Source organism: Balearica regulorum, chromosome 1 (assembly GCF_011004875.1).
Source record: "Balearica regulorum gibbericeps isolate bBalReg1 chromosome 1, bBalReg1.pri, whole genome shotgun sequence".
Taxonomy (NCBI): domain Eukaryota; kingdom Metazoa; phylum Chordata; class Aves; order Gruiformes; family Gruidae; genus Balearica; species Balearica regulorum.
Genome location: NC_046184.1, coordinates 76,245,786 through 76,264,706, shown reverse-complemented (window position 1 = coordinate 76,264,706; position 18,921 = coordinate 76,245,786). Strand labels below are relative to the sequence as shown.

At 39.3% G+C, this 18,921-nt stretch overlaps 1 protein-coding gene across 1 annotated transcript in view; it reads left to right on the top strand.

Annotated features, from left to right (window-relative positions):
• The first annotated feature begins 1,432 nt into the window (after nucleotides 1-1,432).
• ARFGAP3 (ARF GTPase activating protein 3) overlaps nucleotides 1,433-18,921 on the top strand; it is a 39,932-nt gene continuing 22,443 nt past the window's right edge. Inside the window, exons 1-7 of the mRNA XM_075759545.1 lie at nucleotides 1,433-1,698; nucleotides 7,934-8,052; nucleotides 9,261-9,333; nucleotides 12,223-12,354; nucleotides 14,392-14,475; nucleotides 16,700-16,787; nucleotides 17,190-17,246. Of these exons, the coding sequence (XP_075615660.1) occupies nucleotides 1,630-1,698; nucleotides 7,934-8,052; nucleotides 9,261-9,333; nucleotides 12,223-12,354; nucleotides 14,392-14,475; nucleotides 16,700-16,787; nucleotides 17,190-17,246 (622 nt within the window). The 5' untranslated portion in view covers nucleotides 1,433-1,629. The remainder of the gene's footprint in view (nucleotides 1,699-7,933; nucleotides 8,053-9,260; nucleotides 9,334-12,222; nucleotides 12,355-14,391; nucleotides 14,476-16,699; nucleotides 16,788-17,189; nucleotides 17,247-18,921) is intronic.

Here is an 18,921-nt window from a genome sequence, read left to right as displayed (position 1 = left end):
AGCTGCCCATCAGGATAACTAGTGACTGACTCCTAGTGATCAGAAAGTCACAACAGGGTCACAGCAGCCTGTTGCAGTGCTAAGGGCCCAGCATGGGGACAGCACACAGCATGTGCTCCAGCAGAAATCCCTGAACCAGCACTCAAGACTCTGCTCACCGCGTGACTGTCTCATGCAGTGTGGCCAGAACTGAGGCAGTAACAGGTCTCATCACCTTGAACAACTTTGCCACTGACCGGTAAGAAGAGGGGGTTGTTAGCTTCTCTGGGAGTCGGTGAACCTCCTCTACTTGAGGCATGAAGGTGATGCAGGGTTGAGGCCGAGGGGCCAAAAGTACCTCTCTAGAGGTGCCTTTCAAACTAGACTTTTCTGAAAGAAAATGATAGAATTATAGAAATTTGTCTTAACTCTGGTTGTTCCACATACAGATAACTATGCAGTCTTACCTGTCTATGTCAGAAGAGTAAGGGAGAAGGGGATACAGCCTGGGGAGCCTCGATGGTCTCTGATGAAGAGTGCTAAGATGCCGTGCTCTGAAGATCCTGTTATGGATCACCTTACCACTGCTGAGCTGAGTTTGGTAGAGCCACAAAGTTACCTTTGTTCTGTTTTGCAAGGGCCATCCTTAACGACTTAGTACCTTTAGTTCAGTGCTGGCTATGAGGGACCTGGGGTGGCTCCTGCAGGACCTCTGCAGCATCCTGGTCCATGTTCCAGCAAAAGCGTTCGGTATTCTGGCATCTCTGCCTTTGCTGAGCCTCATGCCCCAAGCGAATAACCCTCCTGTAAGGCGGAGTGTGAGGCAGACAGCTGTGACAGAAGCTTGCTGTGTGCAACCAAATTCAGTGCAGGGTTTTTGAAGTAGGGAAGCCAGCAAGTTACACAGTTCCTGACTGTATTTCTATGGTTCTCTTCCCTGTTCTAAGAGGTTTTATGACTTCAGATTTATGATCTGAACATGCTGCTTTCAAAAGCAATTAACACCTGTCATCTTTTTGTTCTGCTGGTTTGGCAATAACTCATTTGTCCCCTGCTACGTATTTTAATGTAAGCAGAGGGAACGATAGTTTTAAGAAAAATTTGTAAAAAGAATGCTTGAAACCTACTTGTTGAGCCCAAAAGCAGAAACAAGTCTATTCAGTGAACGCAGCAGGTGCTGGTGTTCTTCCGCCGTTTTTCTTCCCGGGCCCCACACTCCCCGTCGCCGCCGCGGTATGCCCTCCCCTCCACCGCCCTTGCCTGAGACTTCTCATGGCGAAACACCCACCGCCCCGAGCCGGCCGCCTCACCCCCCTCTCCCGCCGCAGGCACCCGGCTCGGCCGGTTTCCCCCTCCCGTGACGGTTAGCGTATCCAACGGAAGGCGCTGACGCAGCAGAGCCGCTCGTCTCCAGGGCAACCGGGAGACGGCGGGCGGGGGAGAGTCGTTCCCTCGCGCCACGCCGGCGATCGCAGGCCGCGCCCCGCTGGGCTCAGGGCGCGCGCGCTGCGTGGCCACCTCCCGGGCGGGGCGGAGCGGAGCGTCCCGCGCGGCGTGGGGCGTCCCGGCGGTGCGAGCGGGCGGCGGCAGCAGCGGCACCGGCTCTCCTTCGCAGCCCTCCCGCCTCGCTCCCACCTGCCGCCCGGCGCTATGTGCGAGCCCAGCAAGCAGGATATTGCCGCCATCTTCAAGCGGCTCCGCTCCGTCCCCACCAACAAGGTAAGGGCGCCGGGCCGGGGGGGTGGGGGGGGGGGGGGAAGGCAGCGGTTGCGCTCCGCCGTTGTGACACGTCGCACTGCCGCGGGGGAGGGGGAGTGCCCGCGGCCCGCCACGCCCCGCCGAGCCCCCGCAGCCCCGGCCCGGCTGCCCACTGCCGGGGGGCCCCTGTGAGAGGAGGGAAGGGTCGGGCGGGCAGCGGCACCCGGGGGCGGCCGTCCCGGAAGGGGGGTAGCTGTTCTCGGCATCGGCTGGGCAGCTCAGCCTGCCCTCCGGCCGGCCCGGCGGGCGATCCGCCGGCGGGGTGCCCCGGGCGTTTTGGGTGAAGCCTTTAGTTACGGAAGCGCAGCTCCTCTCGGGTACCTGGTGTCTAAAGATTGCTGGAAGGAGCGTCACCTCAGCTAAAAATAAAAAGCAAGCTCCAAACCAGCCACAACGTAGTGTTTTTCTTTCATTCTTCTTTCTTTTCTTTTTTTTTTTTTTTTTTTAAAAATCAAAGTAGCAAAGCCCGTTATGGCACAGCTGCTTCTGTCGCAATAAAGTTTGTGTTTTCTCATCACGTTGGACTCGTGGCGATTTTAATTTGTCAGAGTTGTACAGCCCTGTTGTTTTTTTTTAGTATCCGTTACGTGTGAAGGCGTGTGGTGGCTGGCAGTGAACTGGGAAAGGTGCCTCAGGCTGCAAGGTGACATGGTGTTGGGCGGCAGAACTACCTTCAGCAGCTGTGTGCTCCTGTGCTGCTTTTTGGTGCCGTCCGCTCCCTTGTATTGGCATGATGAATGTATCTGAAAAATACAGTAGGAAACAATTGTGAGGAAACACCGTGGTTTTGTTTTCTGGGAGCATGAGTCTGGAGGTCTGTCTTCAGTCCAAAACTGATTTCCATGCTTTGAATACAAATCATGAAGACTGTATGGGCAATGGACACACATCTGATTTCTCAGAAAGCGTAGCTCAAAGATGAACACTCGCCAGCTAGCTTCTAACACAAGCGTTCCTAAAACTTGCTTTTGCAATGGGGTAAAAAGTTCATCAAGGAAAGATCCTAGTCACAACAGGGAGAGTCAGAGAGAAGATCTTTTTCAGGCTCCTGGAATTCGCTGGCACCATGTTTAAGAGATTGAGTAGTTCTGTAACGCTGTTGTGATGCTTTTTCTGTATTGGGATCACAGGAGAATTGGAAGCTACTGCCCACAGCTGGTGAGGATGGCAAACCTGAGGATGGAGTGCCTCCAACAGTTCTGAACTCGTTGTTACTGTGCTAGACTTAATAAGGTGGTTGTGGTGCCTGTGGTTGCTCAGGCATACCTGTCTCTCCTTGCAGTCACGTCAGGTGCTACATAGAAATTTAGTGCCAATGTTGACAAAGCAGTATGGGTACAGCATGTGCTCTCATTCAGACTAGGTCAGTTTGAAAGAAGTAGCTCAGATGCAGAGAACTCATAGTAACACTGCAACGAAGCCCGGTCTTGTTGACCTGTAAAGACAGAAAGAAAAGAGAGCGGGAAGCGTCAGCTGCTTAGATCTCACAAGTCTCCTATGCCTGTGTATTGGACCAGTCTTCTTCAGTAGAAGTTGTTGCTGCCATCAGGTTATCCTCTCATGTTAGATTGTGTCTTGTTTTGTTTCCTTTCTCTTGTGTGGTTCTTATACAGTCTGCTCCTTTTATTTATAGGGCTTTTCTGCTTGGAAAGACAGACGTGGGAAAGTGCAAATATTGGAAAGGTTCTGTATTAAAAGCTTAGTAACGTGCTTTCATTGTGTTTATATATACATTTTGGGAAGAACTGGTATCTCTTCAATGCAGCAGCTGGGCTTACTGACTGCTTTCTGTAAGCATGTGTATACATTTACACCGTGTTAGGTGCTCTGCAGTAATTCGTAGGGCACATGAACTTAGGAAAATAATTCTCAAATAAATGTGCAGTTTAATTTGTGGATTATAGTGTGTTTAAACTGATATTTGACTAATTGTCTTGAAATTAACATATCTGAAATTTGATCTTAGTTTCCTTTACTTTGTATAGCATGAGAAACAGCTTTTTTCCCAGTTCTTGTAGTGTCTTTGGGTATTACATCATATAGAGCTGCCTGATGACGTTTAACAAGCACGTTACAATTATTCAGTAGGATGTATTTTGTACATACAAAAACGTTCACAGTCCTTAATCTATCTGGTATTGTTAACTTGAGTGTCTGTAAAGCTCACCTGTTTTGAAGACTTGCACTTTGAGGCTGTGCGGTGCATAAATCTATTCTGCTGAAAGTGGTAGTTTTTCATTCCCTTCTCTCTGGTTCTTTTTATTTTTTTTCCTTGTGTTGATGATAGTAGTCACATATCTGCTTGGACACCCAGATCAAGAATCTGAACTGGCTGAAAACTAAGTGTGCATGTTGTGGTGGTGGTTTATCAGTTCAGTTTTGTTGTAACAGTGTGTGTTATGGGTGTGGTTTGTCTGTCTGTTGGGGGGGGGGAGAGTTGCCCCAGAGTAGAGTGTAGTAGTATGTCATATCTCGCTGAAGTCATTTTAAGACTGTGACACTTCCAAAACAGGCAGTCCTGTTGTCTTCCTGTGGCAAACACTCCCGTTCCCTCCCTTATATTGGCATTACTGGTCATGTGGCTGTGATGTGAGTTGGACCTACCTTTGCTCAGAGTCAAAGCAGTGCAGTGCTGGCTTCCAGTAGGAATCATAATCACAAGTGTGATTATTATTGCTGATGCAAGAGAAGAAGGAAAGCATATCTGGATACAGTGGCTGGTAACTAAGAGAGTAGCTGCTTGGATTTAGATCACCTTCGACCAAGTGGCTTTAAACTAGAAGAGGGTAGGTTTAGATTAGATATTAGGAAGAAATTCTTCACTATGAGGGTGTTGAGGCACTGGAACAGGTTGCCCAGAGAAGTGGCTGCCCCCTCCCTGGAAGTGTTCAAGGCCAGGCTGGATGGGGCTTTGGGCAACCTGGTCTAGTGGAGGGTGTGCCTGCCCATGGCAGGGGGGTTGGAACTAGATGATCATTAGGGTTCCTTCCAACCCAAACCATTCTGTGATTCTATGAAGTGTGAAACTGCTTTTCTGAGTTCTAGCTGGTTTAGTGCTGGTGCAGCTGTATGGTAGCCTTGCACGCTAGACAGGGCTACCATGGCAGTAGCCCTGCTGCATGAGAAGTTGAAAGTGCCTATGTAACCATGACCTCAGGAGTAAGTGAGCTTGCTGAACCTGCTCACCTCTTCTGAAGTGCCAAAACTAACATTTCTATAGGCTATATGCTATTACATTTGCATATCCAATAACAGTATATATTCCATATTTTTTTAATTAACATAGGAATCTTGTGCAAGGTGGATGTTGTATGATTTAATGACTGCTTGCTGTGGATTATGCCCAAATCTTTGTGTTTGCCCTGGTACAAACATGTCGATTAGGACTTTTGCTGTTTTTTGTTTTTTTTTTCCAAAGTGACCACTACTGAGTCTACACTGTCCTGAAATGCTTTAACACAATACGCAAAAAGAATGCAAGTGTATTTTAAAAGCAATAGATTATTTAAGCATATCCTTCAAATTGATTTTTTTAAAAGAATAATTTTGATACTTTAGTTGTACCTAAATCAGTACAGAAAATAATACTTTATCTGTTTTTGAAATGGAAACAGTGTCACAGGGTGGCTCTGAAGTTGATTTTGATTTTTCTTCCCTGATTCTTGTTAAAATGTATGTGGTGGGAAGCACTTCAAAAATTGAGAAAATTAAGCAAAATGAGTCTAAACATTAATGAAACATGCTTCTATTTCTGTTGCATAACATGATGGAAGTAGCAGTTCTTACATTACTTTCACAAGAAAATGAGATGTTCCTACTTGCATCACAATCCTAAATACAGGTTTTTGTATATATAATTTTCACAGGTGTCTGGTAAACAGCTGATGGAGAGTCCTGTGTGAGTGAAGATATTGAGCTATACTGCTTTGTGGCAGCTAGCCAGTTGACTTTTAAGATGGTGAAATTAAGTGCTTATAATTGTGCCGGGGAGGGGAAGAGAATCTTTAGGGATGTTTATAACTGACCTTTTTAAAACATGGGAATTTTGGTTTTTTTAACCACCCACTGATACTCAAGATTCTCATTTCCCATTTGTGCTCCAGGGAATTTCCACAAGACTTAGGCATGTAAGTCTGCTTTGCTCTCCTGTATTAGAAGTGATACCACGGCTGTTCTGTTAGCTTTGGTTTCAAGCAGAATCCTCCCCTGCTTTGTTGTCTCCATCCTCTTTTTGGCCATGTAAGAAAAAGCCTGAAAATAGCCAATTTAAAATGAAGACAAGGCTTATGTTTTTTAAGGAACTACTTTGAAGAATGGAGAGAATTGGGAAAAATATGATGAGTTCTGACGACTAAGGCTGTATGTTTTCGTAGAATATGGTATATATGAAGTTACTCCTTTTTTCCTAACTCCCTGCTTATCATTTTTCCATTTGTGCTTGTTTGAGGGCCTCCCTCTAACCCTTCCTTTTGTCACTCATTCTGTGGAGCTTTGTCTTATTTCTTCTTTCTGCTGTACGTCAGTGAATGACCCCATTTCCATATACAATAGTGGGATACATAAATGACTTAATAAACGTTAAGTCTCCGTTGAGAGAGAAAGAGGGGACTTGCACACGCAGAAACTGTGACCTCTGTGCTTTCTGTTTGTGTTACTGGTCATGAGCCTGACTGAAGCTCAGACTTAAAATGTTCCTATGTCGAAGAGCAAATGCTGGATCTGCTGGTGAACTTTGCTTGTACCTGATAAATTTGGGCTGTACAAGCTTAAATAGACCCACACTAAAACAAGTTTAGCCTCAAACTGCTCCTGGGCATATGTACTTGAAATTAATTTGGGTGGATAATAGGTGAGCTGACTTGAGTGCAAACTCAGGTCTTGTTTGACTGGATATGTACAAAAAAATAGAGACAAAAATCTCTATTTAGTTGGATGAATGGACCTTCTAGCAAGGAGATTTCTTAACCTTTTATTTTTCCAGCCTGATAAGGAGTCAGTATGTCCCCAGCTGACTTGGAAGCAACTATTTTTTCTTTTTCTTCCTGTGTATAGCTCGAACTTGCTATCTGAGTATGCATTAGATTTATAGGATGTTAAAGGATAAAGTTGCAGATTGAAACTCTGTTGATTTGAATGTAAAAGCTTGTCTCTCTGTGGAGTAATTTCTTAGTAGATGCCACTGAGTATGCTTATAGATGGATGCTTTTACAGTAGAAGACCATCTTCGCAGCCTTTGTAAATCCCACTGAAAAAGCATTGATCAGATAATGAAGTGCTTTCCTACAGGAATAGATATACCAGGAATAGCTGTTTCTATTTAAATTTGTGTTCTTCCTTGCGTTTGAAAATTGATTTGTATCAGATAAACTTTTTCTTTTTGTTTTCCTTGGCCAAAGAAGCACAAAATTCAGAATAATTGAAACAGGACTTGAAAGTTGTAGTCTGCAGACCTGCAAAGCATATGAGATGTAGACACATATAGCTCTTGTAGTTTTGGCTGAATGTTAGGAATCTAATGTGGTGGCAGAGGATAAGAAATTAATGGTTTTGTCTATGCAGTAATTGTGGACATGTTTGCTTTTTAACCAGTTTAGTATGGATAGTCAAAAGGTTGATGTAGTAATACATGTGATACATCATACAAATAGTCGTGTCTGGCAGAGAGCGCTTGGCTAAGCAGTACACAGCGTGCTTTCTTCATACAGCTGGATTTCAGTGGCTTGCTGTAAGGGCCAAGGATTCTATATAGGAAAGTAGATAATGATGTCATTAGTGCTGCTGATAGCTGCAGTCATGTGTGGGAAGAGAAGGCTCAGTGATGCATCATGAAGAGAGTCTGCCCTTGTAGAAATATTTCTTAAATGCTTTGGTATTTCAGTAGTGCTGGAAGTACTGTGTTAAATGTGTGTTTGAACTAGGCTGATGTGGGTTCTCTGACACAGTTTCTCAACCAGTGGTCCCTGTGTACACTGGTTATAGTTGGAAAACTGGAAAGTATGTAGTCCTCTCGTGGGCCGATTGTGTAACTCCTCTTTATATTCATAAAATTAGGAAAATATGAATTTGTCATGTAATCAGATGCTGTAAGGATGAGTTAATTAAGTTCAATTACTGCAAGGGTGTTAGCATGACCTATAACACAACTGTAAGATGTGGTTGTGCTCAAGTACTGTTACTGATCTTTATTTTCTTTAAGGTGTGTTTTGACTGCGGAGCAAAGAACCCTAGCTGGGCAAGCATAACATATGGAGTTTTTCTCTGTATTGATTGTTCAGGGACCCATAGATCACTTGGTGTTCACTTGAGTTTCATTCGGTAAGTAGTTTGTGTATTTTTATAGTAAAAATTGCATCTTTTAATGTTTTTGTTTGTTCAGATACCTGCTCAGAAAGAAAAACCTATTCTTCTCTCAACTGCTGATTCAGACCTTTTTAATGTTTGTATTGGCTTTGATGTATCTGATAGCTGCTTGGGAATTAGGTAAATAGGTAGGGCTCAGCAGAACTTGTACCCTGCACCCATTACCTGCTTGTTGTGTTACTGTACATTTGTTGGTAAGTCTGTTTCTGCATCGAAGATGATAAAAACGAAGAATGGAACAAGCATGTTGAAGTATTTTATCATTCCTCCAAATCGAGATTGAGGCAAATATTAGTTTTATCCTCAACAATGTAACAGTGTATTGATCATAAAGATAACCTGACCCCCAGCAAGCCATTTCAGAGGGCTGACTAGCATTTTGCCAGCTTTGCTTCCTGAAGTAGTTCATTATGTTGTCTCCTGAGTGCTGGTACTGGGGTGGTGTAGAGGGCTACCCCCTTTGGCAGCTGTTCAGCTCAGTCCATCAGTTGGTACGGTAAATCTGCACCCTGAGCTGGTCACATTTCAGGTGAGTATCCTAACTGATGGCCTGTGGGCCTTTCTGGCCTAATAAATAATTACATATTTGAAATATAAGGCTCTGCTTGAAGTGAGTGAGAAGAATGCATCCAAGAATGGATTGCAGATAAAAGCAGCCATTTTCCATCAACTAAAATTCTTCCTCTGATGGCTTTTTGCTGTATACAAGAGCATTACAAGAGGCCTCTCAAGAATCCATTCCCAATGATCACAGTATTGATTCTCCTTCTCATACTCACTGAGCCCCAAATTTTTGTTGTGATATGACATTCGAATTGACAATCACATATAACGGACAAAGTGACATCTGCTGTTGACAGAGTTCAAATGGGATTCCAGAAAATGTATCTCATTGGTGCTTTTTAAAAGGTAAAACCTGTCAGCCAGAGGGTACATTTTTTTTTCCCCCAAGCTTTTACATTTAAAAAAACCGTGGCAGTTCTACATGGCTTTAATAATTTGTTTTGCACATTGTGCATTGTTGCAGATTTTTTTTTCTATAGATGCATGTTTTTCACTTTAAAAAAAAGGGAGGGGGAGAGAAACACTTTACCCAAAAAAAAAAAGTACAGAGATTTTGAATGGCTTTGGATCTAACATTAAAAATATTTCCTTCTGTTTAGATCTACAGAACTGGATTCCAATTGGTCTTGGTTTCAGCTGAGATGCATGCAAGTTGGAGGAAATGCGAATGCTGTATGTACTCCTGAGTATTCGCTTTGCACACTGAAGCTTGTTAGGCTTGGAAGCTATTGTCTGTCCTTATTGGCTCATATCTTGGGGGTATTTTTATTTTTCCAGTCCATTTATCTTTTTTTTTTTTTCCCTTTTTGTTTTTAAGAATTCCTTTGAATGCTGATTTCATCCTCCATACTTCTTGCAACTTTTCTGTCTTGGTATAATCTGCAAATGTTTTAAGCCATTAAGAAAAATCACTGAAAAGGCCAGATGAGATTCCTTGTCAATACGTACCTAATTTAACAGGGAAACATTGACAACTGCTGAGAGATGGCTTTCCAACAGCTTGTAAACCTAGCTAATGGGCATCTTCCTGTGACGTGTTTCCTTACGTGGTTTATGAAAATACCATGCCAAAAATCATGTCGCTGTCAAAAGTCACACCAAAGTCAAGATCTGACTTATGCCTGAGGTACAACTGAAGTCAAGATAAGATGTGCTACACTGTCAGAGAGGAAATAGCAGTGGTTTGGGCCAATGCATATTGGCTGTTACTTTCTACTTGATTTTTTTTATGTACTTACAAATAAGTTTGTCACACAATATTTTTGTAAATTGAAGTTATGATGACTGTTACATTGTTCTCAATCTCCTTTTCAAAAGAGGGTGTTTTCCTTTGTGAGCTCTTTCAGAATCTTGTCTGTTTTCCCATATTTTTTCAAAGCTTGACCACCAATAACTGAAATTGCTTCCACCCACCCAGTGTGGAAATATGCAACTTCCCTAAGCAATTTCTACTTTTCTTCTAATTTCCTGAATGCTTACCCCTTATCTATCTTCATTTGTGCTTTGTCCTTAATGTTGTTTCTTTACGAAACTTCACCCAAACTTGCTTTCCCTAGGCTTTTTCTTAACAATTTTCTTGCTTTCCTTAAGTTTAACACTTCAATATTCTGCTGGCTTTTTCTAATTTTTTCCCATTTCCATACAAAAAAATATGAATTCAGGATCATTATTCATTATCTTCCACTTCTGCATTTTCTAATCAACCTTTTTTCTTTGAATTAGACATTCAGCAGGTCACTGTCTCTGGCTTACAGATCTGAGCAGTTGCCTGGTGTCTTTTCCCTCTTTTTCTTCCGCTTATCCTTTCTAAGTTACACTTTTCTGTATTAATACTTCCGTTACATAAATTTGCTCATCGAGTTGCTATTATGCCACTTAGTACATAAAAATCACGGTTTTCGCTAAGCAGAAGAGGGAGATTTTGCATGAAAACTATTTTCTTTCTTAGCCAAAGGCTTAAAAGCTTTGGTTAACTATATAAACTTAGTTATACAAAGGGTTTAAGGCAGTTGGAAAGAAGAAATGGCAAAGTTTGAAAAGTACTTCAGTTAATCTTAGAAAGCATAGTACCAGAAGAATAACAGTAAACCTTTATTATTAAATTTTATGAGGTTTTAGCTTTCTGCTTGGATGTCACTGTTTCCTATTGTACATTGTACCAAGAGGTGTCATATAGCCATAGCCACCTCTCAAATACTTCAAATTCACAATGGCCTGTTTTGGATTACCAAGGAAGATTAATACCTGAAACTTTAAAGACCAGTTTAGTAAACTGTCTGGACATTTTCAAAAGTAAAATTAACATTTTTCTCCTAATTGCATTTTAAAAAATTTCCCTTTTTGTTCCAATTAAATGCCAAATTCTACTTTTGCTAACTACTTTTTAGAAGCAAATTCAGATTAACTTTAATCATTTGTACTCTCTAATTGCCTGATGATGCTGAATCTTGGATAACAGCAGTCCTGAGCTTTGTAGCTATGTATCAGATTGCTAGGAAATCTGAAGTGTTCTTAGTTCCTTTTTTTTTTTCCCAGAATAAATCTCTACTATGATTTGGATTGGGGTTTACAAAAAAAAGCTCTGAATATCAAGTTCATAGGTGTGTCTATTTAAAACAAAAATAACTTTTTTTTTTTTTTTTTTACATCTGTGATGTTTACAGCTTTTTCTGTTGTAATCACAGCTGTTGACTGGCATTATCTCTCTCCTGCATGGTTGTTGTGTAATTTTTATATGAAGTCTGGTACTTGTATACTAGATTTATGCTTTGCAATTGCAGCATATAAGGTCATAACCTTAAGTTATCTAGACTTGCTGATTCTATCAGAAACTGGTTTATTATATTTTACTGTAATAGTCTGGCATGTTCTTCTGTGCAAGAATGTATGATATGATTTGCCAGTCAATTCTAGGTACTGAGAAAATGATTTTTTAATTTTTTTTTAATCTTTCAGACAGCTTGTGGAACTCTGATATAAATCTGTTGATTTGCTTTTGGTTTAAGATCCTAAATCAGAATATTTTTTTTAATTTATATATTTATACTTTTATATAAATACATAAACATATAAATATATGTGGGTATGTATGTATGTGCATACACACACTTTTCTTTTGAAGGAAGACCATTTTTATCCAGTCATTTTGATACTATTGAAGATACATTGTTCTCTCTAGCATGCTAGAGATGAAGTCAAGCAATGCCTTTTAGAATATTAATAATGTCCTTTGAAGCACAGGTATTGGCAATCAATCTGACCTCTTCCTTTCTACACTTAATTTCAAAGCTAGGATTCTTTGTATATGATGGCAAGCTTGCATTTGTATATGCTTTTAAAACATTCCACTAATTTGTTTTTTCTGTTGTTTTATTTATATGTAAAGAGGTTGCCAGAATGGAGTTCTCTTTATTTTGAAGATCTACATAGTCTTTGTAATTTAAAAGTTTAGGTTTAGGTAGAGGAGCAGAGTATTTTCCTGCATGGCGATATATTTTTATGTTAAATGGCATGAGTTTTTAAACCTGTTTCTCGTTGCATTTTCTGTGTTCTGCTTCGTAGTCTGCTTTTTTCCATCAACATGGATGCACAACAAATGATACCAATGCAAAATACAACAGTCGTGGTGCTCAGCTTTACAAGGAGAAGATTAAATCTCTTGCAACACAGGCAACAAGAAAGCATGGTACTGATGTGAGTAGCGTGTGTCCTATCTTGTTAAGATTTCTGAACAACTCTATCTTCTTTCATTTTAAGTAATTTTAAGTTTCTAATTAGTAATGCAAAACATTATCTGTCTTCTGGAGGTACTGATACACATTCCAGTGAATAGGCAAGCTGGGGAGTAAACTATTTGTAGCTTACCTTTTCTGTTTGGAAAAAGAATATTGAGACAGAGTTCAACTGGGTATTTCAGGATCATTTCTGGGTTATTCAAAACATTAATTTTAACATTTGCAGTAATTTATAGGAGTTCTAGGCAGAAACTCCAGGTATTATTCAAAATGGAAACTTCATTGTTTGCAGATGTGCTCCAAAATTATATTAGAGGTATTGCATAACAAAAATGTCAGCACCACTCCATGAACTATATAGTGGTTTTGTTTTTCTTTGTCTGGAACTGAATTGTTATTGAGAAGTACAACATGTAAAACTGTAAAAGTGCTAATAGAATTGACTACAAAATATTTGTGATTAAAGTGGGATTTCATTTGAACAGGTAAATGTGTGTTTTTGGTTTTTTCCCTGAAAAAATAATATTTGAAAAATGAACAAGTTAGATATGTCCTGAACTTGCTGTTCTCCTTTAAAAATGCTGAAATGGTTCATGCATGCTGTCAAAACATTGTTAGGTTGCTGACAGGAAGAAGTTATTAGCAAAGTATGCAGAATTAGTTTGCTGAGGTGTTAAATAAGTTTGACAACAATTCTCTTCTGCATACACAGAAAGCGTGTTTTGATTGTTTAATTCAGCTTGTTAAAGTCTGTGACTGGTTCATTTGAAGTTGATCAGATGAGTGGGAATTAAAAGAAAAGCAAGAAAGCTTGGGTTTTTTTCTAATCTATGCATCAAATAGCATGAGATTTAATGGATTATAATAATTCTGTATTATATAGATGATATCATTCACTAACTTCAGAGACTATTTCTTTTGACTTACTAAACAGTTTAGATGTGAAACATACTCAGGTAAATATAATATACCATGTGCATTTAAGTTGATGGTAAGTTCCCCAAATGACACTTCAAAGAACTGTGATGATCTTGCTTCAATTACAGATTCCATCCAATTATTTGATATTAATTATGTATTTCTTATTTAAAAATTTTAGTGAATACATTTTTGAGTTATGTACTGCAAGCTTAAGTGATTATGTGCTATCTAAATTGCTGAAGTAAATTATTCAGATAATTAGATGTAATACCAGCCAGCACCTCCCTTGTCACATTTTAAAAAATTTCTTCTCTAACTTACTGATAGAGTCGATTGTTGAATGATGAGGTAAGCTTGTTGCACATTCAGTAACCTTTTTTGACAGCAGTCGTTATTTTTGGTCACGTATCTTTTGCACGTAGTAGAAAGAACCATGAAAATGGTTTGCCTATGAGTAACCTTGGAGTGCAGATCACAGGTTATAGCCCTGTCCTGCACGATGCTAAGAATGATCTGCGGCACTGTGGGCCCTCCCGCCTGCCCTGAGATCAGGCATTGCTCAAAGCTGTTAGCGTCTTGAAAATTCTGCTTTAACTGTAGCAGAGGCTTTGAGACTCGGAGACTAGGTGGGAAAAATTCTTCAGAGTACCGGACCACACTGATACCATTCTGAAAACTGTTTCCAGTGGTTGCTAGTGTTACATTTTCAGGGTTTTTTTTTTTTGCTTTGGAGAAAATACCTTATATGAGAATATGAAAAAACGTACTTATTATAAAGCTCTAGCGATACTAAATATTGACAATATTACTATGGCAGAGCTTATACTGAGCATTTTGTAAGGAAGGGAGTGGGAAACGTGAAAGAACACATCAAAGATGTATGAAATTTTAAAAAAAAAAGGAATCTCATATATTGAAGCTCGCATAAATTTGTAAGGAAAAGTTATGTACCAGGAAAAAAATCAGTAAGTTTTTAACCTGGGAAAAAAAGAAGTAGTTTTAAGATTAGTGTATTTGCAAAAAATATATCCATGCAATTATCTTGTAAAATTCTCTCTTTCTCTTTTAATTGTAGCTGTGGACAGACGGATGTGGAATGCCACCTGTGTCACCTCAAAACAAAGAGGAAGACTTTTTTGCATCCCATGTTTCTCCCAAGGTATAGATTACATCTATTGGGTTCTTGTTAGCTTTCTAAACGCTTAGGCTAACTATGTGCTCTATGATGAAGATTAAACCCTGAAAGAAAACCTTACAGAGAAAGGGTAGGTTGGTGAGTTAACATTTATCTGCTTTTCCTTCTGCAGGTCTCAGAGTTCTTCCTGGATATGAACCACTTTCTGAGGTGGTGATTTAGAATGACCCAAATAGTAGCTAAATGTGGAATGGTACTATATTTTATGTAGGCATACAATTCCACTTGGACTCATTATTCCTTCCTTGGAAGTGCTCTGATTTAAACAAACACATATACTATGTGATAACTTTGGGGTTTAATCAGTAAAGTTTAACAGTTCTTAAAACATTTGCTAAGCAGAAGCTTTTTTTCTTCCTCCCAAACACTTACATCCTATTTGAAAATGTTAAAGTAACTTTCTGAAGGCTATTGCTACTGTTGGTTGTCGTTTATTTGATCCTACCTCCTCAAGGTGATAGATGCGGTGTGTGTTTCACAGATGAATGTTTCAGAGACTCTCTTGAATCTGATATTTGAAAAATACCGGTGAAAACAACTTCAGCAATTGTGATCTTAAACTTAGAGCAAATAAGTTATTACTATACCTAGTATTCCTAAATATTGCAACAATATTAAGTGTTCTAGTAGAATTGCTTTCCAGTACAGTTGCAGTCTGTGACCATCTAAACCACAAGTATGATCATGAGGCATATTTTGGGATAGCGAAGAATTCAAAGAGCTTGGATACATCAGATTAGCCCTTGTGAAAACTCTTCACCAGTTCACGTGCATGTTAATTCTCCTGTCGTGATGTTGTGGTTGTGCACATGCATTAGCAGCACGTAATAAAAACCTATGCAAGTTGCTGATATGTGCACCTGGGCAAAGAACAGAAAAAATGACATCACTTTTTTTGTGACTTTCTAGTGTATATGAGATGCTTAAGGATGAAAAAAGCTGTAATTTAAATGAAAAAAATAATAATTTCCTTTTGGTTATTCAGCTGTGACATTTCAAAATGTAACTTTTTTGTTGTATTTGTAAGGTTTCAAAAATGGTGCATTTTAAAGGGAAATTCTATTTATTCTATTGCTATTTATTTGTTTTAATTTAGGAACTTCTACTGCAGCCAATATTTGAATGCCTTATAAATTTCAAGATCTCTGAAACAGTGAAAGAGTTTTACATTTTACAGGCTGGGAACATTGCTGTATTACTCAGCAATGCTCATTGCAGAGACCAAAAAAATCAGTTATTGTGAATTCTAGTCTAGTGTCTTCACCAGAAGATCATCTCTCCTGATAGCAGAAAAATAAATGGAGTATTTCTGTTTGCAAAAGGCAACTTGGAGGAACGCATGCAGTTGAGTGCGAAAAGTGTAAACTGAGGCAAGCTAAAGAAAAATTTAAGCAGAAAAGTGGTGTAAATATTTTTGTGGTTGAGGATATGAAGCAGGAACTTGATACTAACCCCCTTAAGAGAATGTATGGGTAGGATAAAGTAAATTTTCACAGCAAAGTTTATGGGTAGCTGCAAAGGCAGGAAGTTAGAGACAAGCACTCCATGTACCTCAGGGCAAGAGATTATTTGGGTAGGGACGTTTTGAGAGAGATTTCAGGAAGTTTTGAGATTGAGGTTTCAGGGAAGAATAAGCGTGAACTGGCAGTAGCACAGCACTGGTGGAAAAAACAATACTAAGCCGATATTGTTGTGACCAGGTCACAAACCTGCCTGTTGAGGAGGATGTGTCTGAGGGAAGTGGGAGGACTGCTCACAATCTCAAATTAAGTGTTAGAAAATTGGAAGTGCAAGAGCTTGTTGTGGGTGAATATGTAAATAAATGATCCAGATTTCCTGTACTGTATTACTGTTATGAGTAAAGACAGTTAATAGCCAGCATACAATAAATTAAAGCACAATTAAAATGCATATTATTTTTTTGGATGGTAAACATATTGAAATTTCTGGGAGGGAAATACAGGTTCACAGGAGCAGTTTGAAACCAGCTCACTTTTAATAAAGGTAGGCATTTCTTGTAACTTTAGTAACTGCCCTTCTGAGAACAGGTTTTAAACCTACAAGTGGTAATCATAAGAATCCAATATTAACTAATCAGTGGTGCTTAGGCAGTCTTTCGGCTCAGTGCTCGTATTTGTTTGCTGTATTCCATCTTGTGTGCACTTTTGATTTTGTAATTTTTTTCAAGGCAAAGAATACAGAGTGGGTGTTATCGGAGCCAGAGACGGTTTCTCTACAGCAGAAAACTTCAGAAAATATTCCAGAATGCTATGAAGGTATGACTGATTCTTTGTTAACAAGAAGCTGCATTTTTCTGGTAGTCTCTTTGTTTAGGCTCTTTTTATCCTACTTTAATAGTTAAATAACCTAACCATGCTAATAACTCAAGAATTTTGGAGAGGAGGGACTTTTTAGAAGGGTTATGCTGGAATGTGTGGGACTGCATGTTCCTTTAATAGAGTTTAATAGAAATCCAAATTAAAATTTGATTCCAAAGACTTCCGATGAATCTTTGGATACCTGCTGCTCTTTTACTAACTGGTAAAGCTGTGATAGAAATAACACATTACGCTATATGCCTCAAACAGTACCCCGAGTATAGTGAGTTGTGTTTTGGTATTTTAAGCATTCTAAAGAGCCTTCTAATATTCTTACCCTTGTTATTCATTATGTTTTAGGACCAGAACATGGACCAAGTGTTGATTGCCTAAGTACATCACCAAAAGCTGCATTAGGTAATGAGTGTAAGCAGCAAAAAGTAGCAGCCAGTACAGTGTACTTAAATATTCATTTGTACAGAGAATGTATGACTGGGAAGAGATGTGGAATTCTTAGTTTAGTATCAGTGTGTGTGGGTTAGTTGAAAGATATGAATTTGTATTACAACTTCTGTTAAACAGCGTACTCCTCCCAAAAAATTAATTTTAGTCAGTGTTGTTCTAGTTTTATCTATCTTATCTTAGCCAACCTGATGAATTTCAGTGCTACAGATATCACACCTAATAAAGGTGACCATTAATGTTTTAGACCTCCTGTTAGATTGCTTTAAGTTCTGCATTTAAAGCACACAGATGGAAAAGAGAATTGTGCTGTGATTAATGGCCTGTTATTTATGTTAAGCAAATATATCTTGTACTAATAAGTCAGTCTTTCTATCTAGATGTAGTTTTTGCTCCCTTTTCGGAAAGCTGAACGTAAAAATTTAGACTGGAAAAATCTTGTATTTGTAATACAATATTTTCAATGTCAAGTGTCTTAATTTACTTAACGCTGAAGAGTGTATCATACTATAAGTAAGTTAAAAAAAATGGAAGAAAATAGAAGAGAATTAAATACCTCAGTGAGTTATCATTGTGAGGATCATCCTGCAAGAGCATGTTTCTGAGAATAGAGACTATTGATACTCAGCAGCATAGAGGTAGTAAAGAAGTGGTGGCTGGGACTAAGTACTTCAGGAAGGTATGGTCTTCACTGTTTTTGTATTCACTTGGTTGGCTTTTGGAGTTTTTGTTGGGTTTTTGGTTTTTTGACAGCTGGAGACTAGGAAAAATAGTTAACGGCATACCCTTCCTGGTTTTCTCATTTGTATCTTTAACACATATAAAACAAGTGCTTTTCTTGTTTGTTTTGGCCATCACAAGTTCTGTCTTATGTGAAGAATCTCTGTTCTGTGTATGCCTGTTTCCAACTAAATTTCAGCTCAAAGCAGTTTTTCTGTATGTACAAGCATTCAATAATTGTTATTGATTGAAAACATTTGATCGTTGGAGATTTACCATGGCTCAGGGTAGCTGTCAAGAAGGCACAATACAGTGCCGTACAGAATGTAGGGAGTCCTATTAGGGTTTCATTAAAAATATCAAGATTAGGAGTTGTGTCAGACTTCATGCAGAGCAGAATGTAGGTTCATTTCTATGTTTCAAGATTTAATACAAAACATTAAGGCTGGAACTTTCAAACTTTTATGTATAAAGCTAGACTCCCAATACTGTACTTAAGCAATTGAACAAAGCTGTTCAATCTAGTGATAAGAGTATGTTGTCACCTCTGATAATGCTTGTGATTTTGTTTATGATGATACAGGTATGTTTTTATCTGTATCATTGGTGGGTTTAAACATAGCTAATACCTTTCTATCAGGAAACAATCTTGGAAATGGTACAGGATCAGGTAGACCTCTAGTCTGATTCAGAATAGCAAGTCCTGCATTCTTGTTCTGTTTACTAGCAGATAATCTACAACTGAAAACTGAGCTGTAATTTTTTTCCTATTGTATATTTGCAAGAGATACCATATCCTCAAGCAGAGGCAGTTTCCTACATTTTCTTATAGATATTCACAGCTCCGTTCCCTGTAACTCAGTATCTCAGTCTTGTAGTTTAGAAACTGTAATACTTCAAGGCATTAAAA